The sequence below is a fragment of the Chaetodon trifascialis genome, chromosome 15 (assembly GCF_039877785.1).
Source record: "Chaetodon trifascialis isolate fChaTrf1 chromosome 15, fChaTrf1.hap1, whole genome shotgun sequence".
NCBI lineage: Eukaryota > Metazoa > Chordata > Actinopteri > Chaetodontiformes > Chaetodontidae > Chaetodon > Chaetodon trifascialis.
In genome coordinates this window covers 13,286,007-13,313,791 of record NC_092070.1, presented here as the reverse complement: position 1 = coordinate 13,313,791, position 27,785 = coordinate 13,286,007, and the positions used below count along the sequence as shown (strand labels likewise).

General features: G+C 42.5%; 3 protein-coding genes across 11 annotated transcripts; 2 read left to right on the top strand and 1 right to left on the bottom strand.

The window, feature by feature from the left end:
- Window positions 1-717: 717 nt before the first annotated feature.
- On the top strand, window positions 718-10,061 carry LOC139343503 (far upstream element-binding protein 2-like). Of its 4 annotated transcripts, none has more exons than XM_070981200.1 (18): window positions 718-961; window positions 1,748-1,850; window positions 1,987-2,046; window positions 2,247-2,283; window positions 2,423-2,475; window positions 2,606-2,677; window positions 2,780-2,837; window positions 3,075-3,243; window positions 3,445-3,543; window positions 3,634-3,732; window positions 3,821-3,923; window positions 4,603-4,724; window positions 4,997-5,290; window positions 5,607-5,722; window positions 5,850-5,938; window positions 6,313-6,519; window positions 7,243-7,430; window positions 7,558-10,061. In XM_070981200.1, the coding sequence occupies exons 1-18, from the start codon at window positions 833-835 to the stop codon at window positions 7,564-7,566; spliced, it is 2,007 nt and encodes a 668-aa protein (XP_070837301.1). In that variant the 5' UTR covers window positions 718-832; the 3' UTR covers window positions 7,567-10,061. The 4 variants fall into 4 exon arrangements, 3 of the variants coding, with proteins under 3 accessions (XP_070837301.1, XP_070837300.1, XP_070837302.1); XR_011603103.1 differs by having other exon boundaries at window positions 728-961; window positions 6,235-6,519; XM_070981199.1 differs by having other exon boundaries at window positions 750-961; window positions 3,060-3,243.
- Window positions 10,062-10,702: 641 nt separating this feature from the next.
- On the bottom strand, window positions 10,703-23,613 carry rfx1a (regulatory factor X, 1a (influences HLA class II expression)). 6 transcript variants are annotated; one of them, XM_070981044.1, is made up of 18 exons: window positions 23,451-23,613; window positions 21,233-21,613; window positions 20,984-21,093; window positions 20,783-20,878; window positions 19,978-20,075; window positions 19,482-19,854; window positions 18,540-18,721; window positions 17,625-17,744; window positions 17,203-17,336; window positions 16,867-16,985; window positions 16,543-16,649; window positions 16,267-16,418; window positions 15,369-15,466; window positions 14,645-14,794; window positions 13,955-14,163; window positions 13,254-13,407; window positions 13,122-13,167; window positions 10,703-13,037 (listed from the first exon to the last, which is right to left on the bottom strand). In XM_070981044.1, the coding sequence occupies exons 2-18, from the start codon at window positions 21,591-21,593 to the stop codon at window positions 12,877-12,879; spliced, it is 2,670 nt and encodes an 889-aa protein (XP_070837145.1). In that variant the 5' UTR covers window positions 21,594-21,613; window positions 23,451-23,613; the 3' UTR covers window positions 10,703-12,876. The 6 variants fall into 6 exon arrangements, with proteins under 6 accessions (XP_070837145.1, XP_070837142.1, XP_070837140.1 ...); XM_070981041.1 differs by having other exon boundaries at window positions 19,431-19,854; window positions 23,451-23,605; XM_070981039.1 differs by having other exon boundaries at window positions 19,431-19,854; window positions 20,783-20,881; window positions 23,451-23,589.
- Window positions 23,614-25,755: 2,142 nt separating this feature from the next.
- On the top strand, window positions 25,756-27,693 carry rln3a (relaxin 3a). The gene is made up of 2 exons (XM_070981647.1): window positions 25,756-25,988; window positions 26,946-27,693. Exons 1-2 carry the CDS (start codon window positions 25,829-25,831, stop codon window positions 27,227-27,229), a joined length of 444 nt encoding a protein of 147 aa, XP_070837748.1. The 5' UTR covers window positions 25,756-25,828; the 3' UTR covers window positions 27,230-27,693.
- Window positions 27,694-27,785: the final 92 nt, after the last annotated feature.

The following is a 27,785-nucleotide window of genomic DNA, read 5'->3' as shown; positions in this document are numbered from 1 at the left end:
TAACTGTTTTCAGTTATCCAAACCCTATGAGAGTTTTTAGCCCAGTCAACCTATAGTGAGCCAGGAGATGAAATGTATTTGTATTTTTTCAAAATGTTAATTATTCTTGTTACAACAATATCTGGATTTTCTTTTTTTTCTCCGAGCACCACCTTCAAAACTCGAAAGTTTATAGCATTTACATCCTGCTGCAAGTCAGTGGAAAAGAGGTTTGTGAGTAATAATTTTGTAGTGGAAACTATAGAGCAGTGAGATCAACAAAGAAAACCTTGTTGCTGAGGTTTATACTTTACTGACTTGTAAAGCATACTAAAAATACTGTAAAATTGTGACAAAAAAGAAATGAAAATACATCGTTCTGATTTTATGGTAACCTAACAATCCTAACATGTTACATCAGGCATCAAAAACATCAAAAAAGAAATATCAATGTACTGTAGATGTAAACTGACCCTATTCACAAGTGAAAGTTGGAGGTGTGACCCTGCTGTGTTGTCATACTATTAAGTTCTGCGAAAAGCATTGTATTAAGATGCTACATTTAATATCACTTGTTTGAAAACAGAAACAGAAATGTTTGCTATGCAAAAAACTGTAACTTAAACAACGTCCAATCACAGCAAATACTGCAGAATTGTAACATTTTCCCAGTGGCGTACATTATTTTTAGCATTTAAACACAGAATAATACTAACGCGAATGAACCTTCCCGGCCGCCGTCGTGTCTCCGGCGCTTTTCTTGCCCAGTCAGTTACTTGACTTTCCTTCCCACTCCTGCGCACCTCTGATCCCGGCTGTCCGTTCCCCGTCCCTCGCCTGTCTTCAGGTCACCATGTCGGAGTACAATGCGGTGCCGCCACCCGGATCCGGGGCCCCTCTCGGCGGACAGTCAGCTCTTGGGAACGGAGCAGGAGGAATCAAGAAAGATGCGTTCGCGGACGCGGTGCAGCGGGCCCGGCAGGTAAGGGATGTGACAGGCAGGAGCATGTTTAGAAGGTGTGCAAGCTAAATAGTTAGCCTGAGGGCTAACATGGTTGACACAGTTTGACACACGAGAATTGATCTTTTATATTCACACATGTGTCCGAGTCAGCGGTGTTCGTAATAGTATAATTAAGCTAGTTACGTCATGTCACTGCTGCTTGTGCATTAGCTAGCTAAAATACTACGTGTGTGCCCCGACAAACCTACAGTCTGAGCTGTGCATTATAACGTTAGACAAAATGTAAATTTACAGGATTAATCATGTCATCTAACTCAACGAAGAGACGACGCCATGGTAAGACAGTACGAGTTTAGTTAGTTCAAATTACCTGTGGGGATGTTTGATGTTATAGTGTTAATGTTAAGTAAGGCAGGTGTGATGCTAAAATAAATAAATAAATAAAGGCACCAGTGCATCAGTGTATTATAATAACCAAAATCCTATGTAATAGCCACTGTGCCCAGTCTTGTGATATCCATATGATAATGTTGGATCCCTCAGGCCGGATAGATAGATAGATTACTTTATTAATCCTAAATGGAGAATGCAGTTCTACATCAGCCACTATTCTATATTTCAGAATGCTCAGTGCATACTTTACAATATATACAATAATAAACTGTAATGTACAGTCATGCAGGTATTGCTGAAGGCTGCACAGTCCATGTAACTTGGGTGTTAATATGTGGGCACATTAGGGGCAGAGCATAACACACATTGTTTTTCTCAACTGTCGTGGTTAATTTTACGCCTGTGATTCAGATTGCAGCTAAGATCGGGGGCGATGCTGGACCTCCCCTGAACAACAGCACTCCATCAGATGGCTTTCCCTTCACTGCACAGAAACGACAGCTGGAGGATGCAGGTACGGTGACTGCTGCTCCTTCGTCTACTCTTGCTCCGTTCAGATTGTACCTAATTGCAGAAGGCACTCAGTTCTCACAAACACCTCATACATGCACCCAGTTACAGTAGATGTCTGTTGTATCTTCACCTGACAGATGAACCAGAGAGCAAGAAACTGGCTGCACAGAGCGACTTGGATTCAGCCAAAGCACTGTGTGAGTTCATCCTGCTATTTTATGTCGTCCGTCTCCAGATTTCCAGTTGTACAGTGTTTCTGTTTCATCAGTTTGCCTCTTTACCCTTGTATGTCCACGTGTCTCCTCTGTCTGTGTCTCACAGTCCGTCAGTAATCCAAAACCTCTCCCTCGCTCTGCTTTCTCACTCTCTGTTTCTTTCTGTTAATGTCCCATCTCAGCTATTGGTGCACAGCTAGCTGCTCTTGCACAACAAAGGTGAGATCTCAGAGCTTTTAGTTGACTGGTTACTATGTATTTATGAGATTGTAGCTAAAATGCAGTTAGAAAGTCTACTATTGCCTGATTTGTTGCCTCTTTTTCCCTCTTTGCCATCCTCATTTGCTGATGGTGTCAGGCCCGCCTCCAGCACAGAGGAGTACAGTGTACCCGACAGCATGGTGGGACTCAGTGAGTTCAGCCCAACTCAGTTGTAGCACATATTGATGCCACTCTGTTTGTGTCGCATAAGACAAATAGATGCCACTATTGCGAGTGTGACCCCCCAACAACACACAGTTTGCTCTCTCTTTGTTCTCAGTCATTGGCCGTGGAGGTGAACAGATCAATAAAATTCAACAGGAGTCAGGTTGCAAGGTTCAGATAGCTCCAGGTACTGTCTGCATCCACAGCTTTCTATTTTTATTATAGTTACTATTTTATCCTCCTTCTGTTGTTGAACTTAGTTACCTATGTACTCCTCATGTGTGTCCAGACAGCGGAGGCCTTCCAGAGAGGAGCGTCTCTCTCACAGGTTCCCTTGACTCCATACAGTAAGTTTCAGACTTCATGCAAATTGATTTTTTGATTTTGGCTTTTTTCTGTGGAAGCACAGCACTTTGTTTGAAGCCCCTTATTCTTTCATGCCATCATGTATAATTATCTATTCCTTCATTTCATAAATACCATGTGATGTAATATTAGGTCAGTGCCACTTGCCATGATATCAGGTTGATGACATGTTTTGGTGAAATGAATGTGGAGTAAGTGGTCAGCTCTTCCCCGGCTAGGAAAGCCAAGATGCTGTTGGATGAGATAGTGTCACGGGGGAGGGGCACGCCCCCTTCTTATCACGAGTCCACCAACGGGCAGAATGGCACGGTGCATGAGATGATGATCCCAGCTGGCAAGGCTGGCCTTGTCATTGGCAAGGGAGGAGAGACCATCAAGCAGCTACAGGTACATTGCATGGCTATTGCTTTTTGAACTTTTAGCAACTGCAATCATCTGGACCGATGTGTATTTTTAAAAAGCGATGATTTCAGTTTATCTTTTGTCTTATAAATGGAAAAGTGTCATAAGTGGAGCCAGAAAAATAGAGCTTTGGTGTCAATCAGGTAGACCTACGTTACCATAATGTTCAATTGTGCGCTATTCCAGGAGCGCGCAGGGGTGAAGATGATCCTCATCCAGGATGCTTCTCAGGGACCCAACGTTGACAAGCCCCTGCGTATTATTGGAGATCCCTACAAAGTGCAGGTACATTTATCTAATCATCTCATCAAGTTCAAGATAAATGTGTGGTTGCTGAGTTGCCATTCACAGTAACCACCATGTTTTCCTTTTCAGCAAGCCCAGGAGATGGTGCAGGAGATCCTGAGGGAGAGAGACCATGGCGGCTTTAGTGAAAGAAATGACTTTGGCTCCCGCATGGGAGGAGGCATGGATGTGAGTTTGTGTGTGGCAGCAAAATTCGAAGTGGAATCAGCTGACTTTGAACCATCTAAGTTTACAAAAGCATCTGTTTTCCTTTCAGATCCCAGTACCACGACACTCAGTCGGCGTGGTCATTGGACGCAATGGAGAGATGATCAAGAAAATCCAGAATGATGCTGGAGTTAGGATACAGTTCAAACAAGGTAGGAGCCTGTGATGACTTTGTTTATATTAATACATTTCCACATTTGTTGATGTAATATTTTGCATGAACTGTACATTTAGGTTCTTGTCAGTGTCAAGACAGCATGAGAGTTTGACGCCTGATGCCACTAATTGACACAGTAAGCCAATTCAGACTCATGGTCCCTCGACTTTTTGTGTTTTATTGAAGGATGATTGTAAATGAAAGGCATGGCATAGCTCAAAAGCCACGTACCACAGCAATAACCTTGTTATCCACTTTAAAAACCATTCACTGGCAGGTGCATATAATGTCATTCTGCCTGGTGCTGAATGGCAACCAAATCAAGCAACTCTCTCACTTAGTTGGAAATTTTCTCAAATTATGTGAATGGTTTTCCACATAAGTTAATGTGTGCAGAGCAGGTGGAATCTTGCTCTCGTTTTTATTACATTATTGGAGAGCGAGGGGTGTACCGTCCAAAATCTAGTGTTACAAGGAGAGCAGTGGCATGAGAACAGCAAGTGACTTTTCAGGATGTTGAAGTGATTTTTGGCCGCAAGGAGCAGGCAGCCTACACCTGAACTGTGAGGTCTTGAGTTACAGAGTTGGGTGTTGATGCTCAAATGGGTTCAGCACTACAAGTGAATGTTACTGTCCAAAACATTGATTAATGCAGATCAAAATCTTTCTTCCAGATGACGGCACTGGTCCAGATAAGATTGCCCACATCAGTGGTCCCCCTGACCGCTGCGAACACGCCGCCCAAATCATCAACGACCTGCTGCAGAGCATCAGGGTCAGGGAGGAGGGACAGGGGGTATGGAAACCTGCTTTTGTTCACTCGCAAACTAATAGACCCAGTAAAGGATTGTATTAATCAGCTGTGGATAACAGTAAAAGTATGGTAGCAGGGGGCAGATTTTGTAGGTTTTGAGTTTTGTAATCTTTGCATCAGTAGATCTAAACTTATTAAAAAACAGAGATACCCTCAAATTAAATCATAACCAACTTTCCATTCACTTTAAACATGTATTCACACATAAAATATTATGCTGTAGTCCTGACACTGCCTCTCTCCTCCATCCACAGGGTCCCCCAGGTCCTCCGGGTATGCCTGCAGGAAACAGGGGCCGAGGCGGGGGACAGGGTGGGTGGGGTCCCCCTGGAGGGGAAATGACCTTCTCTATTCCTGCCCACAAGTGTGGGCTCGTGATTGGCCGGGGAGGAGAGAACGTCAAGTCCATAAACCAGCAGACGGGGGCCTTTGTGGAAATCTCTCGACAGCCGCCCCCCAACGGAGACCCCAACTTCAAGCTGTTCATCATTCGGGGTTCACCACAGCAGATCGACCACGCCAAACAGCTCATTGAAGAGAAGATTGAGGTACTTACCGTGTTTGTTCTTAGTGACATGGAGGGGAACCGAAACTGTTTTCAACACCAATGATCACAGATTATCTTGCATATACATTGTGCAACAGTACTGCAGCCAGTTAAGAAACTTAAATCTACAGCTGCCACAATCATTTAGTTGATTGTCAGAAAATTAATTGGCAATTATTGTTATAATAAAAAAAACATTTCGGTCATTTTTTAAGCAAAAATAGGAAATATTTACTTGTTCCAGCTCCTCAAAATGTGACAATTCAATGCTTTTCTTTGTACATTCATTTGATGTCTGATCATATCATGTGTTCCAGGGTCCTTTGTGTCCTGTGGGCCCGGGGCCAGGTGGACCAGGTCCTGCTGGTCCAATGGGCCCCTACAACCCCAGCCCATACAACCCCGGACCACCTGGGGCACCTGGACCTCCTCAGTGAGTAGCTGCAACCAATGTTCAACTGTTTTTGTAGCTTACCATTTCAGGAGATGATTCTTTCTCGTTATGTCAGAGTGATGATCCTGAGAGGTTTTTAATAATAAGCTATTTCTGCGCTCCTCAGTGGCGGTCCTCCAGGTCCACACCAGTACACCCCTCAGGGTTGGAGCAACACCTACCAGCAGTGGCAGCCCCAGGCACCTCATGATCCCAGTGAGTCACCTACGACTGCACTGCCTCTCCTGGTTTTCAAGGATGACTGTTTATTTTTGCTAATTTTAGCATGCTGGCTCTCTTTATTAACACATCATCTCTACTTCAGTACTTTCATCCCAGGCTGTAGGTTTTACTGTAAACCCCCCGAGTTATTTCAGATGAGGATAATTTTTTTTTTATAAATCTGGGAAGGTCAACAGGAGCACTGATGGAAATGTTGTGATGAGATGCACATGTCTTTACCTTAAGCAGCTCTGGCTAACCCTGTCTCTGTTTCCCCCCTGGTCTCCAAGCCCGGTCTCCAGGCCAGTAGCAGGGGCTCACCCTCACCCTATGAGGACCTCACCCCCTCCACCCTGCATCTTTTCTAGGCAAGGCAGCAGCCAATGACCCCAACGCAGCCTGGGCGGCCTACTATGCTCAGTACTACCAGCAGCCGTCAGGGGCTGTGCCAGCCCAGTACCCTGCTAACCCAGCTGGAGGTGCCCAAACCTCAGGGGACCAGACCCAGCCTGCACAGACGCCGGGGGGCCAGCCAGACTACACCAAGGCCTGGGAGGAGTACTACAAGAAGATGGGTGAGACTGCCAAAGACCTGTAACTTTACCCTCTGTTAACTTGTAACTTTGTGATTTGTTGGTTTAAACAACTGATGTTTGGCACAAACGCTACAAATGTATTCTCATCAAGAAAGGGGGAAGATGTCGGTCACTTGGCTTGTGCAGAAAAGAAAATATGTAGTAAGATATGCAGTGCAGGGGCGGCACGGTGACGCAAGCAGGTAGTGCGTGTGCCTTACAGCAAGAAGGTTGCCGGTTCGATCCCTGGGTGGGGCCCTTCTGTATGAAGTTTGCTCTGGCTTCCTCCCACAGACCAAAAACATGCTCATTAGGTGACTCTAAATTGTCCGTAGGTGTGAGTGTGAGTGTGAGTGTGAGTGTGAGTGTGAGTGTGAATGGTTGTCTGTCTTTGCATGTTGCCCTGCAATCGGCAGGCGACCGATTCAGGGTGTACACCGCCTCTCGCCCGTTGACAGCTGGGATAGGCTCCAGCCCCCCCGCAACCCCGAAAGGGATAGGCAGTATAGAAAATGGATGGATGGATGTAAGAGCTACAAAGTATAGCCTAAATTCCTAATATTAGTTCTTAAGTGTACCACATAATAGTCACTATAGGGTTTGTTGTAGCAGCTGCTCTCTACTGGAGGGATTTTGGACTCACTGACTTTTTCATTCCTAAGGTGAACTATTGCTGAATGTTGCGGTGAACTGGGTCACGTCTCTTTTGTCTCTCACCTCCAGCCCAGGCAGGCGGCTCTGTCCCTGGGACAGCGGCTCCGGCCCCAGGAGCAGCAGGGGGAGCAGCGTCCACATCAGGGGGGCAGCCGGACTACAGCGCAGCCTGGGCGGAGTACTACAGGCAGCAGGCTGCATACTATGGACAGACGGGACAAGCCCCCGGCCAGCCAGGCACTCCCCAGCAAGGACAGGTTGGTACAGCGGCTGCAGGGAGGTGTTCACCATATTAACGTGGATTTTAATCTGTATGAAAGTAATGCATCCTTCACTGATCCCGCTGTGGTTTTCACATAAGATACATACTTGTTTGTATTTTAGACGCAGTGAGAGTTCATGGCAGAAGGTCTCTGATGCTGGAGAGAATCAGGAAGATGGGATGAAGAAGACGACCCTGAACTTAAGGCCAGAATATAGCCTGTTAAGATTTTTTTTTTTATTTCTTGTGAGGGGAAACAAAACCTTTCCTCACCACCAAACACCACCTGGATACTTTTTAATAAAAATGTGAAGTGAACAAACGTTCTAATGCTTTGCTGCTGAGGGGAGGAGGGAGAAGACTGCTAATCCTGCCATGACAGGTGCACAGCTTCTCAATGCCCCGACATACATTTATATATGCCGTTATGAACTTGGAAGCCTTGAAGCGCTTACCTCATTGCGGAGGAGACTGAGTTGCCAATAAATCTATCTCATCTTCCTTTTATTAACTTCTAATGACTTTAAGGCCTGTGTTATATTTACTGAGTTGCACAGAGCTAGTAGGACTATAATCATATTTGGTATCTGGTACATCAGAGAAACCCTTTTTAAAGTTCATTTGATTTGCTCAGTGTTTTGATTTTTTTTAATTAAATGGTCACATTACTCTCCGCTGTGGTTTGCATGGTGTTTCAACTTGTGTACTGTATATTTGGATTGCTTCTCTTTTGCTTATGATTGTGTTCACTTAGGCCCCGTTTGTACCTGGCATTAACGTGTTTTGGGCCATCGCAAGTGGACAAGTGGAAGTACAGGTACCCAAGACGCAGCAAGGGACACACTGAGGTCTGATCACTCAGATCACATTCAGAGGGGGTCTGGGTCGCATATGGCCACATTATTTTAGCAGTATGTCCTGGGCCACATTGAAGGACCTGACATCCTTTGCGCAAGTACACATGAAACCCACTGTCTCATTTCCATTTGGTTCACTTTAATGCAGATTATATGTTTGCACTCTTAACTGCCAAGATAAGCAGCAGATGTTTGTGAACGCCCCCATCTATTTCAACAGATTTCACCGTGGAACTAGAAACTGCAGACTCCCTTAGCAGACCAGTGTGTAGGATTTAGGGGGTTATAGTGGCAGAAATGGAGTATAAAATTTATAATTGTGTTAGAATGAGCTCTTTATGTCTACAGAGGGAGCAGGTCCTCTTCCACAGAGTCCTGATTGAGCCATAGTGCACCGCAGTAGCCCACAACAGACAAGCCTAACACTGGCTCTACAGAGTGATGCCCGCATTTTGTCGAGTGAAGAGAACCTTAAACTTGGCAAAACAGCAATGGCGGTTTCTTAATCATCTGTGCCTTCTTGTAAATTCAGAATCAAATGTTAACTGATGTACCGAGTGATTGCATCACCCAAGACGTACACTGATGCCAGGTGTAAACAGGGCCTCACAGTATTTTGTCCAAGTGAGCCAGTTTTCCAGTGAATAAAAGGAACGCTACAGGGTTGATTGATGCATGTGGGATGACTAATAACTGTTGAAAGCTTTTAGAGGTAAATGATGAAACTTTTTTACTTTGTTTTTTTGTTTTCATGGAAATGAGAACACAAGAGATAACAATAGTTGACAAAGATTAGATAAGACATTTAAAAGTAAGGCCCTTGTGTGCAATGATGATGCTTAGATGGGTTCAAAGGTTTTCTTAGAGGGTTAAAAGACAACTTTTTTTTTAATGGCTCACAGCTTCCAGGATGTCTGCACTGTACACCAGGTGATGCATCTTTGTTGTGGCCTTGGGTACAAGTGGCTTCCAATAAACAGCCCTTCTATAAATACTTATCAGTGTGAGGATCACTACATAGAGTAGTATGTTTGGTTTATGATGTAGAGATCTAACACACCAATCTGCTGGTCAAGCACCTCTTTTGCATCTTGAAATGTCTATTCAGGAGTTTCTTTTTCACCCGAGAGCTTTTGTTTTCATGCCAGGAACATGCCGGCTTACTGTGGACAGAAGGCCAAGACGGAAATAAAAAGATGCCTTTTTTAAAAACATGGCCAGCGTGTCGTGAACAATCCCAGTTCTCTCACTTCGCTCAGAAAACACGCATATGTGTCTGTCACTTTAAAGTGTGGTGGCTTTCATGTGGAGGTTTTGTCGCCCTCTGTAGTTTATACAGCTGCAGGTTATTCTACCATGAGACCATGTGGTGTAAGGCTACATTCAAACCATCAGTTTGAATCACGCTGTGATTTTGTTTGATCTCAAGTTTGCATGTGATTGCTTTTTACTTTATATACTTTGGTTTTTATGGATGCCAACAAAGATCTGTTTAGATTTGTCTTCTCACAGCCATTGTTTTTAACCCTAACCCTTTGTGTAACAGAATTAAATTTAGTCTTCCAATATGTCCCATATATATTGTATAGATCCATATATTCAGCAATATAAGGCTGTTGGTTTTGACTTACAGAGATGTATCAGGTATGATTCTTGTGTTCTGAACGGCAGCTCTGAGCCTGCCTTTGGCAGCAGTGTTGATATTGTTAATAGATGACCACCAGCAGCAATACTCTGAATTAAAAGGGGCAAATGTCAGTTACTTTAAAATGTGTGTCGAACATTTTGTTATTTTGTTCTTTTACAAACAGTATGTATATAGAGTAAAACAGCCCACTGCCACCAGATGTAACATAAGCAGTTGAGGTAAATAGCAGCTAGATGTCACTATTAGTCTTCCTTAGATCAACAGCAGCACAAAGCTGAAGCCCAGTTATTGACAAAAAGGTGATTTTTAAAGGTGATCTCTTTTGAAATGAATAATTGAATATACACTTAACATATATCAAAAAAGTGAGGATGATTTTTTTAGTCTTATTTGATATATATATATATATATATATCCTTTATTTAACCAGGTAAAGCCTCATTGAGATTAAAATCTCTTCTGTGATCTGACAGCTCATGGTGGCCCACCTTACAAAGATACTTATTTTCCCTAGCCGTCTGTGTATCACCTAGCCATTTGACCCCAAACTGAAACCTCATAAAATAGACTGCACCGACCTGTGGTTTCTGTTCTGGTTTCATACCTTGTACAGTGCATCAGAAACTGGTAACTAAGTGCGTGAGAAAAGTGTGTGTGGAGGATTTGATAAGGTTTTGGCTGCATGTCAGACAGCAGCCCTGTCTATCTGTTAGCCACAATGACTAAACTTTGAGGAGAATAAATGTACAAGAGGAACACAGTGCAATTTTAGAAATTCTTTAATTTATATCTTTAAAATTAAAAACATTTGAATTGCATTCTACCACCTCCAAAGGCACAGTCATACTTACAGCAGACCAAATTCATAAAACACTGCCACTGAACATCTTTTTTCTCAGTCTGTTTTGTACATAAGAAACAATGCACTATAAAAATGACTAAACATTTTTCTTACTGGATAAACAATGGCCATTCTATACGCTGCAGATCATTAAAAGACTGGAGTGATATGTACTCAGCTGTGGTAGCATTAGACTCCATATAAAGGATGATGTGCTGGTTTGAGGCTGCCATTGCCTGTTGGAAACGTGTATTGCAGCTATTTAAAGACAATGTATGTAAAAATCCAAAAATGACATGTTTACAACAACCAATCGTCACAAACAGTGTTTAAGAATATGGATGTTTGAAGCAAAACAAAGCCATTGGCAGGAAGGCGGAAACGCAGTGAGATGAAAGCACAGTGGAGGGAGATGAGTGTCGGTGGAGGACTGTGCAGAAAGAGTCATCAGATCTCTAACCTCTCACCAAATTCTCTCAAACATGTTGAGTGGTATGAGGCTTGACGCGAAATCTGACACCTGCACGCCCACCATCAGAAACATACCTACGACTTCAAAGAATAAAAGAAAAAAACATTTCAGACAACTTTGTCGGAGTTTTAACGACAACAGTCAGCATGTGCAAAGAGGCAGGGCCTTAGCCTGTTTGTGGAAAAGTCATAAGATATGATATAGGATTGATAACTGAACGTACAATCACAAATCAATAATGCACACAAAGGTTGCTTACAATGTGTGACAACACAGCACCATACACTGCACAAGAGGTTCACTTAGTGACAACAAAATTCAAAATAGTGGATAAATATACAGTAGAATATAAGTATATCACCGTTCTTACTCAGGCACAGTCCTCCTTAAAACATGGAAAGCAACGGGATCTGGGATAAAAGTAAACAGGCTTGGCACACACATGGAAAAACATATTGAAATAAGGCAAGAAAATGATGTGTCAAAGGAAAATGAGGCCAGAGGAATGTATTGGATGGACAGGAATGGAGCACTTCGAACATAAAAATGTGACACATACAAATACAGTACCTCTCTCGTGGAACCAGATGTTCAGTGTAAGAGGATTTTTTGCAGCAACTAATGGGAGCCCCAATTCCACAGCCGTAGCTTTGTCTTTACAAATGTGTGTAGCAGCTGCGACAGGCACTCCATGAACACAAGAACGGTTTTCTTTACAGGCAAATGAAATCAAACAAGAAATCTAAACGTGTCTCCCAAATCAAAACCTGAACGCCTTAGAAAATATCTACAGGAGAAACAGTCCACACTTGGCGTGACTCACAATCACACAACCAGTCACACATGTATATACACACCATTGTTGAAAAGCATGTCCAGTTAGCCTCCAGAAGTACAACAGCAGAGCAGTGTGACCTCATTGCTCATACAGAAAACACACTCACAGACATGACAAATCCACCCAAAAATCCCAACCGCCTGCTTTCTTTCACAAATGTCTCTCTCATCTGAACGACAAAGCTTCCCCACAGCATTAACCAAATCAGTAACAACTAAATTCAGCAACCATTTACTGTGAAAGATCCACTTTGCACCCTCCTACTGCAATTACCTTTATACACATACACACACTCACACTCACACACACATCACAGTATTTTCAAGACCACTTTGATACGGCAGTGACAGTTTTAGGAGGACCTAGGGTGAGCAGAGGCTACAGGTTGCGATGAGAGACAAAAACAAAAAACAGAACAAAAAAAAAAAAACATGCCCGGCTTTAGTTCATTTTTACAGATCAACACAACTGAGCGTTGTTTCGCTCTGCATTGAGAAGTCTGGTTTTCGAAGCCACATCCTGTTGCAAAGCCAGTGATTATGGACTGAACCAGTGGTGTCAACAGGTGGTTGTGTCATCCAGGCAGCAGCAGTACTGATAGAGTGTGTGTTCTGACTGTGTGCGTGTAAACAAGTGGGACAGTGAACAGTATGCAGCGACAGTGTGCACACACATTTACAAGATCTATATACATGTGTCAAGTGTATAAATTAGTGTTCTTTGTACATCTGTGTGTGTGTTTGTATCATCAATGCATCGACCCACATCTACGAGTGCCACTGTGATTAGTTGTCAGCTGATCCCGTTGTGAAGAGGACTCTCTGGTCCGTTCTGGCCAGCTTAGCAGGTGGCTCCAGAGACTCCTCTCCCAGCACGGCCCCATCTGAGGGAAGGGATAGCTCCTGTCCTTCCTCATCGCTCTCCTCCTCCTCTTCCTCTTCCTCCTCTGGGATAGACAAGGGTATATGAGTTAGCCACAAACAATGACTGTAGTGAAGTCTGAGAAACAGTGGAAACACTGTGTAATTACCTTTGTCAGGATCCAGCTGGCTTAGACCTCGGCCTAAACTGGCAAACTAATGGCAAGAGAAGGAATGTGTTAGTACTGGCTTATATTATTTAGTTCATCAGTTGTAGGTGCATGTGTGCGCGTGTCTGGTACCTCTCCCATGACAGCAATGGGGGTCTCTCCTTTAGCCTGGGCCACTCTGTGCTCTATCAGGTAGTACATGTACTCATCGTACAGCAGGCGGATCAGGTGAAAGGAACCAAAACTGGCTGCACTCCTCAGGGTCAGGTCCCTGATCACCATGGAACTGGAGAGCAGAGGTGGTGGAAATTAAACCACTGTGACACATATAATCTGTAACTAGAACACTTCTTCTCTCACCACAAATGGGAAGTATTTCTCAGTCTTTCCACATTGAGTTCCACGAAGTTGTGAGCATGAGTCAACACAATGTTGACTTCTCAACAATTAAAGACACAGAGACCTCACTTCTTGCCGTGTACACAAACAGATTTTTATATCAATTTCATCATTTCTGTTGATAGCAAACTCTGCCACCTGTCCTATTATACCAAAGTTAACGAGCCATGAATGACAGGACATTAAGTTATTACTTAAGTTAGTAGTCCTACTTGATCACATACTTTTTGTGTTTTTTGCCCTTGTTGCACCATCTCAATGACTTAAAACTGGTTCTTTCACAATGCTTCCTACTTTACCAAACTGATTTCATTTTCTTTGTGCATTAGAGATGAAGATTGAGATGAAACATTTATAACAGTGGTGGTGTTCGCAGCATCAACAAAGACAACAGTGTACAATGGAAATTAAAATGTCCACGTTTCCCATCACACCTGTAAAAGGACCACTTGAGCAGGAAGAGCTTAGCAGCCTTAGGAAAGGCGGGGCTGTGCTGGTATGGCTTTAGGACCTGGGACACCACACCATCCAGCCACGCAGCCCACTGCTCCAGGGAGTTCTGCTGCTGGAGGGTCAGCTTGAAGTCCTGCTCCAGCCGCTGGACGACGCGGTCCTCACAGCGGCACACCCACGAGGCCTGCTCCTGCAAAAGGTGGACAGGACGAGGGCAATGTGTCAGTAAAAGGTATTAGTTGTAGCAATAGGGGGCAGCTGGGTGACCTCATGTTTGGACATTAGGATTAAAACATTATGCTCTAGACAGAAGACTCAGGTTTAAGTCCTTGTGCAAATAAGTACAAGACACTAAATCAGCATCACATTTAGGGTTCTCTGTCTGACCACGTGCTCATCACTCACTGGAGTAAGGAGAAACACAATGAGTTTCTGAGAAAAAGCAAGAGGGTTCGGATTGCACTTCCTGGGTACGAAAGACGTAAAAAAGACAGAATGATGTCAGAGTAGCTGTATAACTGACACATGAAACCTCATTAAAACCACAAGCTACAGCAGGAATAGTTGCACATGCACGACACCAAACCAATACAAGATTAAATTAGAAACACTGAAATTCATCTGAGGTGAAACAAATTCTCCAGCGCAAAGCATTCAGAGACCAAACCGACCTGGACGTTAGCAAAGTCAACACGGTTAAGATCGGAGAGCATCTGGTTGATCTGGGCTGTGTTCTGGAGGACAGCACGGGCTGCCTGGGCGAGATGGTTCAGACTGGTGTAGCGACGTAGTGTCTGGGCAAATGCATTGGCTGACGTTACCTGAGAGCACGAGGATAAAAGGATGAAAGGATATCAAAAATATAATTTCACATTAAGGCACAAATACATACAGGATGAGAGAGAGGCATGTCATTGATCAAGTGTTACAGGCCTAATGTACATTTAGCAACATAAGCGTGTGTCTTCACATAAGCATGTCATTGTCTGGATCAATAACCCTGGTGAAGTGGTCCATTTAAACTGTGAAAAAACTTAACAATGAGACTTTCAATATAGACAGAATATTTCAGAATAGCCTATTTTCTACTCATAATGATTTGCATGATTGACCTAGAAGTGTTGCTGTATTTGTCTTCACAAAAGCTTCACCACAGTGCTGGCTGTTATTTATGTAAAATCAGCTCTAGCTCACGTTCACACAACCACAATAAAGAAAACGCCCACACAGAAAACGGGTTTTTATTTTCTTTCTGTGTGATTTCTAAGCTTACAATAATTCCCAACAAAACTGAGTGTCTTTGTAATGGCTGGTTCTGCAGGACTAAAAAACAGCTTGCTTCACGGCTCGGAAAACATGTTCCACCAACTGCAAGCCAGCACAAGGAGAGTGTACCTTGATGCGGACCATTTCCTCAGGGATGTTCATCATGGCATTGGTCAGCCAGCTTTCCAGGCTCTTGGCAAAGTTGCGGATGGCTTGTGTTAAGGCACCTGGGGCAGCAAGAAAAAAGGGATAAGAGACCTCAGTACTGGTCACTTCAGAGTAGGTTTTCATTCTCTTATCCCCTAAAAATGTACTCGATGAAGGATTATCAAACACCTGAGAAACATAAGTCTGTGCTAAAGAACAAGATTTTCCTGGCCGCGTATAACCATAACAAAATTTCCAATGTGATTCCAATTTACTTGGACAAAGTGTTAGGACATGGAAAATACTTCTGTGGCAGCAGTATGAAAGGAACAATCCTTCCTTTGTTGTAGAATGTTAAAAGAAATACAATTCGACATCTGACTAAACTTGAAACTGAAACACAAAGAAATAAGTCCAGTAACTTTCCACAGTAGAGCAGCAGGCACACAGAAATGAAAAACTGTGTGGTGTCCTACTACAGAGCTAGTCCATTAGTCCAAATGTCGCAACAAGGAAAAGAAAATTCTTAGAGAAATGCAGAACTGCTTGTATATGTGAAATGTCAGCATGGTTTTTATGCTCTCATTGGTTCATTCTCAATAGTTCCAACTGGCACTGAGGATAAAGAGGAGCTCCTAATGTGTACATACATATACTGTAGGGGGGGACAAATATGCTTTAACTGGCAACTGTAATTTTTCTGGAGAGAGTTAAGTAAATGGACAGATCTTCAATGTAAAAAAGTCTGATACAAAAAACAATTAAGTTGTTTTTTCTGCAGGATCACTACTGAAGTAAAAATATTATCATATGATATTTTGTTATGTGAATATTATTCTCTGTATTTTACTATATTATTGCACTTCTTGTAGAGCCTTACTGGGGATGGGCCTGAGGACATCAGGGATGAGGATCTCCACCAGGCCCTGATACAGGCTGTTGTCACAGTCGCGGCTCCAGCGCAGCACTGGGTCATACTTGCACAGCAACACCAGGCAGGACTTAGGGAGACGCTTCTCTGACTCGTCATGACTGCCAACACATAGAAAGTTTTAATTACCTGCATTGTGTATAAAGCGCAACAGGAGATGTTTCTGACCACGTTTAGCACAAAAACTGAATTTTGAATGTTTGCCTGTAAGTCTTGATCACTCACACGGCCAATGTGGCATCTCCAGCCTGACTCTGGCTGAACCTCCAGAAGGTCTTCCACAGAGTCTCTACCAAGGTAAACTGCAGGTTGACCATCACATCTAGTATAGCCTGACAGAACACAGAGAGAACATCTTGAACATGCACGACTGATAATAAAGAACTGAGCACATACAGGTCATCAAAACATCAATTAGACACAAAATAATTACATTTATAAATACATTTTCAGTTAGTATTGTCCAACCACATACATTATACTGGGTACTTTCATTCAAAGTAGTCTTCCACTGACAACTAAATAGAAAAGGCAACCTTGGTCGGTTACCTCACAGTGTTCTCTGTACAGCAGCTGAAAGCTCTTTATGTGCTCCAGCTCAATGCCTTCTGGTAGAGACTTTCCCTGGAGGTCGATGTCTGGGAACTCTGGGAGAGCTCTGGATGCATCTGGAACACAGGACACAAGAACACTGGATAATCAAAGAGAAATCACATTGTATACAGAGGGTAATCAGTATTAACTGCACATAATATTGTATAATATGATTTACATATATTCTATCTTTCAAAGCATTACCATTAGACTCATAAATCTTCTTTTTGGCAAATTCTTAACCATCACCTTCTTCCCTTTTGATATTTGCCCACTATTCACTGAACTCACCTAGGAACTGCTGGTACTGCTGAACCTGGGTGCTGATGTCTACCTGCCCTGACCCCTGTTGCTGTTGCTGCTGCTGGCCTGCACCTGCTGCTGTGCCATTGGTCATCCCCTCTACTTTATGCACAGGCTTCAACCTGATATGAACAGGGATAAAATTGCATAACATAACGTAGATGAAACATTGAGATCTAGGCAAACACGATGAACAATAAAGTGAAATAAAATGGCTTTTTTTTTCATATAGCAGAAGTCTGGAACGGTGATAGGATCTAAAAGAAAATATATAGTGTGTGAGAGCGGGAAAAAAATGTAATACAACTGCAGGGGAAAACTGAAAAATAGATACTTAAGAGAAATGATCTCAGTGGTGTAATGGGAGACAAAAGATGTGTGAGTGTATGTAGGGGTGTTTACGTGCGTACCTCTGTTTCTGTGAGAAGGGCTGCTGCCTCATGGCCAGATGTTGTTGGTCTTCCATCAGACGGAGAAGAGAAGAGCCTGCCTTTATCCTCAGCCCGTAGTAGTGATATTTAGAGTTACCCCTACCAGGAACAGACAAAATGTGTTTTTGCATCAAATTGAACCTTTGAACCCACCCATAGTAAATCTATGGCAGGAAAAAACAAAAAGACATCAGAGGAGAGTTTTTATGTTGTCTGCGCAAACCTGTGGTAACTCCCCTAAAGCTACATAAACACAATAGTCTCAATACAGACTGATTTTAAAATAAACCCATTTAACTTCATAAATATACATACTGTACTGTTTAACTAAACCCATATCATCAAACACATTTAAAAAGTCAATCTCACTTGCTCACCCTCCCCTCCTTTGTCAAACTCACTCACCCACACACATGCTGTCCGTCTTCATCTTTACCCACACGTCTTCCTACGCTAGGCGAACATTTTGCAATGCTCCAAAGAGCTTTATAGATTATAGATCTCCTGTAGGAAGCTTTGCCTGGGTGTCCACTAATTGTGATCTACATGCATGTGAATCGTGCAGCGTGAATAAAGTCTGGTGTTTGTGTTGCTAACGTGCATCACTGTGGTGGGGAGATTGTGGGAGAAGGTACACTCATCTCCCTCTCTCTCTTTCTCTGTGATGTCATAATATAATACAATATTGCTAATATCAACATTTTCTGTCTGATTTGTTTCTGTCAGCAGAAACAAATCTCACATAAAAATGCACTTAAAAACTGGCACATTAGTAAGGGCATCAAGTTATACAAGCTTGAAGCTGTGTATGAAAGGGGTAATAATGGGTTGTGTGTATATGTGTGCAAATAGTCTATCATATCTTGCATACCTGAGTCTGATGACCCATCTTACCGTGTGCCAAGGCGTCGCGTGCGCAGCCCCATGAACACAGATCGAATGAGCTTCCCGAAAGAGGCAGCATTGACAGGCTCTAGCTTTTGCTCCTGGCAGTGCAGCAGATAGTGGCAGTAGAGGGTGGAACGTGGCAGACTCACTCCTTCAGCTGTCTCATAGTTGTCCAGCAACCACTGTACCTGACACGCAGGCAGTGAAAAAAAGAAATAGCTGGAGCAGTTAGCAAAGCCAGTAGATAAAAACAGGAAAACTCAACTCAACATGTGTGCTCACAAATACGGTACACGCACGCTTATTTGCAAACACAGTACCCACATTTTCAGCTCAATATATAGTACATGCACACACGTTTTTCTTATCAATACATTATACAAACACAAACAAATCCATTCACATTTACAGTCTGTCAATCATTCAGGAATGAAAACACAAATACATTTGTTTGCGTGCCGTGGCATACAACTTTGGTATGCAATGAATTAATGACCTGGAATATGGGATGTTTGCCAAACATAGGTTGGTTACCATTATCATATGAGGTTCAATATGATGAATTTGGGATGAACAATATAGTGTTGGGGCATTTCATATAAATTAAAAATGCCCCTCATCACATGCACTGTAATGATATGAAAATGATGAGGTCATGGTTTTGTTTTCATTTTTTTGAGGACTAGGAAATCACAATTAAAAATATTGCATGCTTCAAGTTCAAGTGTGATCACAACTCAATATATTAACATTTTCTGGTCCTAATATTAATCTCCACATTTTTAATTGTGCTTTCCATTTGACAAAACTATGACATCATCAGTGTGCACCACCAAAGGGCTGTGTGGATGAAAACAAAAACGAAAAGAAATTCCTGCGCTTGGCGCCTCTGCATACCTTCTTGTCTGCCGACGGCACGCTACTCTCCTCGCCCTCTGTAATACTCACAGTGGCTGGAGAGGCGCGGGCGGTGTGTGAGTAGTTCTGACTGTTGCCAGCGGCCCCTCCACTGCTGCCGCCCAGCATGTAACCCCCCTGGATCACATAGCTGCCTGCTGCGCCACCGTTGGTGCCTGCCCCTTCCCCTGCCCCATTGGTGGTGCCACCTGTGGTCACTACAGTGGCCCCTCCCCCTGCTGCACTGGTGGGCTGGGCCACAAACATGGACACACCCCCTGTTGTGCCAGCAGTCACTGAGACGGTTAGAGGTGTGCCAGGGGTGGAGGCCTGTGAGCCTGAGGTTGGCTGACCTTCATAGTACTGGGTAGCTGTGGTCTGGGTGTACAGCGGTGTGTCAGTGTAAGGGAAGGTGCTGGAACGACTAGATGAAAGAAATGAAAAGACGTGTTAGAAACAAAGTAAATTTGGAGAAATTAAACTGTAAAAAGGAAAAAGTTCTGTCTGGACATGTGTTAGAAAATGTTGGACACAGCTTTATTCTAACATGGTGCTGGTGGTGTAGTTGGTGTCCGCTCCTTCCACATACTGCACTTGATTGGTGTACACATGTTGCACTGGCACTGAGGTGAGCTGCTGCTGGACCTAAGGAGTGGGCAAACACACATACATACACACAAAAATCCAATAAATCCTTGCCCGCCTCTTTGGACCATGCAAACTGTGGGCATCTTTCTTGTACACCTCCTTTTGCAATTCTCACTTACAAACATTTCTTAGCTACAGACAGATTCTCAGTTCCCTTAACTATATCGCAGTAGTCTCCCTTGTGTCCCTGACCTACTTGGAAAGTGTCAGTTGTAGCCTGCACTGGTGGCTGATCAGGGCCTGAGCTTGTGACTGCAGGGTGGGCTTCTATCTCTTTTTCCGCATGCACAGACAGCAAGTACAGTGATTGGGGATACTGAAGGAGGTCCAAGGGGAGGCAGAAAGGCATGGCACAGCATTCCTGCATGCAGTCTCCTGAAGGAACCATGAGGCACTCTGGCTGTCCTAGCTCATGATGTGGCTGGCATTCTTCTATTCTGTTACCACTGACTAACACTGTCACCTCAGTGGTAGGGAAGAGCTGGAAGCCAGGTTCGACCAAAGATGTGATTAGTTGACTAATACTAAGCCAAAATCTGTGGAAGTTGTGAAGTTTTGGATATCACATGTGATAGGCTGTGATGAGCTGTGTGTGTGTTTGCATTCCACAAATTTGTGTTGTTCACAGTGACAGTACAAGTGACTGTCAGACATCATATTCAACCACAAATGATGAACTGTGTCACTGTGTGTGTTTAGCTTACCTCTGGGCTGATATGAACAGGCTGTAGACTGGTGACACTGAGCTGGGTGCCTGGCTCAGTCTTGGCTATCTGAGAGGTGGCCTGAACCACAGACCTCTGCTGAGATAAAGATACTATTTAGCTCTAGGAGTCAAGGAAACATCAGTTTCATGGAAAATGTGTGTGTGTGTGTGTGTGTGTGTGTGTGCGTGCATAATTTACCTGTTGAGCTGTCTGTACCTGCTGAACAACCTGTGTGGGAACCCCTGTCTGCACCACAGCTGGAGGGGGGCTAGAGTCCGATACACTGTCACTTGAGTGAAGGGAGCCCTCTGAAGGATATAAATGTACTTGGAAGTTGGTGGCATCATTTTACACATCACTTCTATGCATGCATTACTGAAAAGCCCCAAGCTATTCTTGTCTACATTTATGCTGATAGCATAATGATGTGTGATGTTCAGTCCTTACCTGTGACTGTGACAACGATATACTGAGGAGTGCTTTGAGCATTTCCAGACTGCGTGGGGGAGCCCTGGATCTCTGCAGTCACATACTGTGTCTGAGCTGGCTGAGTCTGTGCTGTGGACTGAGCTTGACTACCAGCTGCAGGCTTCTGAGCAGTGATAGATGTGGCTTGATCAGTGGGAGTAGTTTGGCCTGTGGCTGTGACAACAGTGGGAGTGACCACTGTAGTCTGAATCTCAGCCAGAAACTGTGGGGCAGTTGGAGGGGTGGAGCTGGCATCAGTTTGCCCCGGTGTGACAGTAACAGCAGCCCCCTGGGGTTGGGCTGCTGGCTGGATCTCACCTACGTAGCCTGAGGTGGCCATTGCAAGAGCTGGGAATCACCCTGGGGGAAAAGAAACAAGTGACTGGTGACACATTTCTTGTAAACATTCGGGATGTTCTAAATTGGTCAACCCCGTGATTCATCCCAGAACTGTTAGTTTCCTATTTCTATTTGGTTATCGGAGCCTAATGTCAACTGATCTTTCAAGCCACTTTAATCATTCATATAGACGCAGGGCAGGGATAGACATCTAGTCAAGAGTTTTAAAAGTAAGAGGGATACAATTCCCTATTTTTGAGGACGTAGCAGAACAAACTGAAATGAATCACAGCTTCTAGTAAATTATTACTTTTATGCAAATGTGTAACTAGTATTACAGAGTAATTCATTAATATTTTGGATTAGGGAGTCCAACTTGGAAAGGGAAGTGATATTTGCTACATGATCTCTTAGAACTGTTGGCTGAAAATCATGACTTACATTAGATGCTGATCTATTATTTTTTCAAATACCATTAATCTCTGATCAACAATTCAAATCCTAGAGACATTATGAATATCTCTATATTTTCATTTGTTGCCTTGATGCAAATAAATGTTTAAAATGGCTGTTTCTGAAAGTACTACTGAGGTTGACCTGTTGGTGGTACAGCTAATGTGGAGATGTGGGGGAGGAGCATTGACGGGAACAAGCACTTCGGTGTCTCATTACCTGTAATGTGATCACACATCCTATGTTCATTCACGTACAGTTATGCCTGTAGCACAAGTAGAGAAAATCCCTTACCACAATGCGTTAATACTGCACTGTGAGCTGTTGTTGTGGTTTATATCACATACAATTACCAGCAAATAAAATGTACCCCATGTCCTTTTTGTTACATTTCTAATACAATATCCTACATACTATCAAAAAAAAACTCCATGTATTTGTACATCTTTGTTTAACCACTGAAAAAGATAAGGCAGATTGATGGGCTTTTTATGATCTAAATCTGTGTTTTCAAGCTTAGATGATGGTTTTGACCCTTACGTTAATGATCAACGGCAACTACAAACCTTATGATATATCTATAAAGTCGCTCATATCTCAGGTCAGGTAACAAAAACGCTAAACTGAACTCGGACCTGCAAAGCACCTGCAAAACTCCTTCACCACGCCCATTTGATGTTAAATGTCCGCCACCTTCGCCAGCTTCCTCAACTTTCCGTTATTGAGAGAACGATATTTCAGTTGGCCCTGACTGTTCCAGTTCCACCCCATCTGAAAACCAACCTAAAGACTGTCTAACGTTAAATACTTCAACTTTGAATCTGACTACCCTAATTTGGTCTCCCTTTTGAGGGATTCACGTAACGTATTCAGGGAGTTGGTTTTCTGTTGAGCCGGCTGCCGAAAAAATGATAGTTAATGTATTAAACCACCACAGAATGCACGGTAAATATCGATGAACGAGACGAGTGGCCGTTACTGTTGACCCGTTTCGTTAGCTGTTAGCAGTTACAAGCACACGCCTGTCGTGACAGCACTGATGCTAACTGTGTAGCAAGGTAACACAGGCAGCAAGCTAACTGGTCTCTACAACAACCGCCATTTTGTACCTTTTGCATTTGACATCGCCATAACAACGGCCTGCTTGAGTATGCGTCTGTGGCTGCGTCGTCATGGCAGGCACAATTCACTGTCACCGGAATGAGGAGCGAGCACAAACTGCTCCATTCAATAAACCGACTCGACTGATTATCAGCACAGCGGTTAGCTTGTAGGCTAACCTCAGCTATCACTGGAAGGCAGCTGCCTGTTATGGCTACTGAAACAACAAGGGAAAAGAGCAATAGCACAATTCAGCTGAAGCATAGTTGGACATAATATATGTCCTATATGTAAAGAGCTTCACCTCTGGTTCCACGTGTATATTTCCCACCGGTAAAATATCTTCTTTTATTTTTATGGCGGATTGAGTTGTTGTTGTTGTTGATTCTCGTTGCTGGGCTCTTGTCGCCAGGGCTACCGCGGCTATGGCGCTTCGTCCTCACCAGGGCAACTGTTGCTACCCACCCGCTCCCTTCCCTCCCCCTTCCGTGCTCTGATTGGCTGAGTGCTGACAAATTGTCTTAAAGTGACAGGGACTGCAATTTTTCACTACAAAGCCTTTCACGCCCATTTGTGGAACGTCCCTGTCCATCACAGATATCAAAATTTTACAATTATGGCCGCTGTGCCAGTGAAAATAATAGGTTCATCTTAGTGCTTATCAAAATTCTGCAGTTAGTCATTTGATAGGGTCATAGTAACTCTGCCTACTAGTCATTTGGAATGGTGAAAGATGTATTCAGATCTTTTACAAAAGTAAAAGTAGCAATACTAAACTGTAAGGCAGACAGTTACAGGTGAAAATATTAATTAAGTAAATGTATGGAAGTACTCAATTCAGAACTGTCCCCATCACTGTTCTCTATTATATCATTAGATTATTGTTTCTCATGCATTGATATAAAAGGGTTTGTTCTGTCCAACAGTCCAAACCTCAAAATTGTCCAAAGTATTTTAAAATTAAAATTGAAATTAAAATATATTATAAAATATATTATAAAAAAAGTTATTAAAATTAATTAAAATGACAATAATTAAAAGGAAAAGCAGCAAATTCCCACATTTGAGAAACTGGAACAATGAAATGTTTTGACGTGAAAACGACTATTCTCAAAATAGTTCCCAATTAATTTTCTATTGACGAATTGATTTACTGACTACTTGTTTCAGCTATAACAGTTTGTATTCTTCATCTTTATACTGCTGATATATTTTACTAATGCTTTTTTAAATAGTTTTATTGCTATGCAGCCTTCGTGCAACAGAATATGTGAATGACAAAGCCTGATGCAACACAAACGTATTTTGTAAATAATTTCACAATTACTCTTTAAAACAATAAGGTATAAAGGACCAGTACATAGGACCAAATTATATAAATGTATCTACTGTGTGCATTGCACTGACAGATTACACATTTATAACAAGTACGGGCCATTGCATTTTCACATTGCTCCTGTGACCACCACAGGTCACTTCTGTGACACTGTGTGAATGGATGTCAGGGTGGACACCCTCCTAAAATGCCATTTTGTTTGCTTGTTATCGTCACGTTAATTAAAAATTCATCACCCCCATTGTCCTTTTCTAAATGAATGACCTTTGACTATGATACCGATAAAAATGTGTTTTATTTTTGTCTGACTCATAATAAGACTTCTATGTTATCTGACTTCGAAAATGTCACTGGTTCTGTCTCAGTTTTCCCAGTTCACCTTTTGGCAAAGAGAGGATAGAAAAAGCGATTTTTAAGTGACAGGGAAAATGATACACATAGAAGTATTACAAGGTCTTGTGTAGATTAAAAATGGCAAAACTGATCACTACAGTCACAATGGCCTAACTATTCCCCATAGTTGTGTCACCAAGTATTTCATCATGGGAATTCGAGGCAACATATGTATTAAGGCCAGGAAGGTTAATTTCATGTTTTCTGCAATGCCAGTTCACCATACTTATGTTTTTAACATTTTTTATTTTCAAAAGAATTACCATTTAAATGTACCTTTCATTGCTTTGACTTGTTTGACTAGTTTATTTAGCTTGTAAAATATCCATACATTTTACACAACAATACTATGGTGTCAATTGGGGATAAGAGACCGTGATATGTCACAATATAGCAAAGGATGTAGTCATGACCTTTGTGAGACATATAGCTAGAGACAGAACTGTAATTGGCCAGTATGTAATAAACATAGAAAATTTTATCCAGTCACATAGTGTGATACTTTTTTCCTTTGTTTGACAATATAAATATCAACATTATCCTCATATTCTCACTCAGCACATTACCACGATCATGGAATGTTTAACAGATGTAAGTGGGATCTGCTGAGGGACATTACAGGTGACAGAAATGCTTCTCATGCTGAAACGCAATTAGATCATCAAGGCCTCTGACATACTCTTTAGTTATGCCACCTTTGGTCCGCTTTTTGTCTCAATAAAGGTCCCTGACTGTATCTCTCTTTTGAATCAGTGCTTCTCTCAGAAAAAAGGCCTGCATGCGCAGTATGCATGTCTCCCTTGCAGTGCTCCAAAGCCCTTTATAAACCCCGCCTGGGTCATCTAGAGAGTCATAGCGCTAGCAAACAGAGACAGAAAGCTAAGTGCTGCTCAAAGCAAAGAATCCCCTCTTATTTTAACCACTTCTATTTAGCATTATTTCCTTGGGGTATTATGTGGAAAGCTGTGGTGCTAGCTGTGTGTCTCCTGGTGGCCAGGGTTCAGCCCATGGATGACCCAACATATGGGGTGAAGCTATGTGGCCGTGAGTTCATCCGTGCTGTCATCTTCACCTGTGGAGGCTCACGATGGAGACGGTCAGTCAGGAGTGCAGGTGAGAGGCTGAAGGTGCTACAATATCACCATTACTGTCCTTGTGATGTCACTACAGTCACTCTTAGAGTTTCATCTTGTGACTATTAATTGCATGTCCATGATGAAGTTTCCGTCTTTTTGGTCGTCTGCTCATTTGTGATTGTTTTCAATTCTGCTGAATAGAATACAATAATGGCAATGGAGGGAGAAGGAAATTAAATGCACTTTTAAGCACAGATTGACAGAGAATCAGAAGAGAATCAATGTTTAGAGAGTGGACAATTGATGCAAGAAACCGAGGGCTATGACCCCTATTTAGATTTCCTTTAGATGTCTTATATTGATCTCTGGTCAGCTTTGACTCTGAAAAAATGTTATTCTACATCCTAGCAATTATAAAACAGGCAAATTTTCACCCACATATCCCTGGGACTTGTGACACTTTTTTCCTCCACCATGCCGTCTTCAGCAAGTCCTTTAATGACAATACAGATCATGGACAAGAACAAACTATTATTCTGTCTCTGGGTGTAAGAGATCATCTATGTTTTCACCATCATGCCATTACATCTCATGCAACATCTAGTGCAATATTACATTTTTTCTTCAATATTACGTTCCTGTCTCCTTGTATCAAGTCTATGCATATACATATTTTTCTTCTATATACCGCTCCATATTTTTAGCCAATGTGCAATCGTGAACAACACAAATGTATATCTACAGAGTTTGGATTTTTTTTAATCTTCTGTTTTGTATCATATTCCTTTCTATGTCTTTTTATACTTCTGATACGCCTGCTGCTGCCTGTAACACCCAAATTTCTCCTATGGTGGATTAATAAAAAGTGAATAAAATAAAAAAACAAAAACAAATAAAAAGTGTTATCTTATCTTATCTTATCTTATCTTATCTTATCTTATCTTAAAAACATAGCTACTCTCTAGTGCTTAATTGGCCCGTTTTACTGTATCAGATGTTTCAGAGGACCCATTCAGCTCCTGGCAGGAGGAGTCCTCAGAGGGCCTGAGTCACAACACTGTGGTAGAAAGTCTCCTCCAAAGGAACAGAGATCTAAGCTTCACACCTGGAGACAACCAGGAGGACGTGTTCAGCAGGCCGGCGCGATCTTTCATCACCGAGGAGATCCTGGAAGCCCTTCGCAAGGCTGACCGCAAGGGCCGGGATGTGGTGGTGGGCCTGTCCAATGCCTGCTGCAAGTGGGGCTGCAGCAAGAGCGAGATCAGCTCTCTTTGCTGAGACTCAGCCTCCACCATGTGAGCAAATACATTGGAAGACATGTATTGTATACATAGGCAAACAAACAGGCATGCAAATACTCACACATTTTTTTGCATATCATGAATCTTAATTAATTGTGTATCGAGTGTCTTTCAGTTAACCCATTAAAACTGTTGTTTAGTGTATATTTTAACATCTATGACATGTATGGAAAGGGCTGCCATGCGTTCAGAATGTTTATATATATGTTTTTTGTCTGTTTAAAAATGCATTCCAGTGTTTGCAATGAACAGCCTTTATTATTCAATCTTGAACCTAGCTGTTTTGTTTTCCTCAACCACTATCATATATTTTGTCATAGACCCATTTTTGTATGAAGCTGAATTGTGCAGCTGTGTTTTGTTCAGATCATTTGATGACAACTGTAAAAAAAATCACAATGTCCCATCTCGTTTGTAAATTATAGATTGCTGTTGTTTTGCTTTTGTTTCATAGCACACACAACCCAAATGGGATAAACATTCAGACCCACAATAAAAAATTGTGTTAAAACAATGATATTGTTGCTTATGTT

Excerpts from the sequence above, each read along its gene's own strand:
- LOC139343503 (XM_070981199.1), top strand. The coding sequence starts at position 833 with ATGTCGGAGTACAATGCGGTGCCGCCACCCGGATCCGGGGCCCCTCTC. Across the intron at positions 5,723-5,849 it reads GGGGCACCTGGACCTCCTCA|TGGCGGTCCTCCAGGTCCAC; the intron begins GTGAGTAGCTGC and ends TGCGCTCCTCAG. Across the intron at positions 6,520-7,242 it reads GGAGTACTACAAGAAGATGG|CCCAGGCAGGCGGCTCTGTC; the intron begins GTGAGACTGCCA and ends TCTCACCTCCAG.
- rfx1a (XM_070981039.1), bottom strand. The coding sequence starts at position 21,593 with ATGGCCACCTCAGGCTACGTAGGTGAGATCCAGCCAGCAGCCCAACCC. Across the intron at positions 19,855-19,977 it reads AACTACACCACCAGCACCAT|TCGTTCCAGCACCTTCCCTT; the intron begins GTTAGAATAAAG and ends TCTTTCATCTAG. Across the intron at positions 13,038-13,121 it reads CCAGCTGGATCCTGACAAAG|AGGAGGAAGAGGAAGAGGAG; the intron begins GTAATTACACAG and ends TGTCTATCCCAG.
- rln3a (XM_070981647.1), top strand. The coding sequence starts at position 25,829 with ATGTGGAAAGCTGTGGTGCTAGCTGTGTGTCTCCTGGTGGCCAGGGTT. Across the intron at positions 25,989-26,945 it reads ACGGTCAGTCAGGAGTGCAG|ATGTTTCAGAGGACCCATTC; the intron begins GTGAGAGGCTGA and ends TTACTGTATCAG.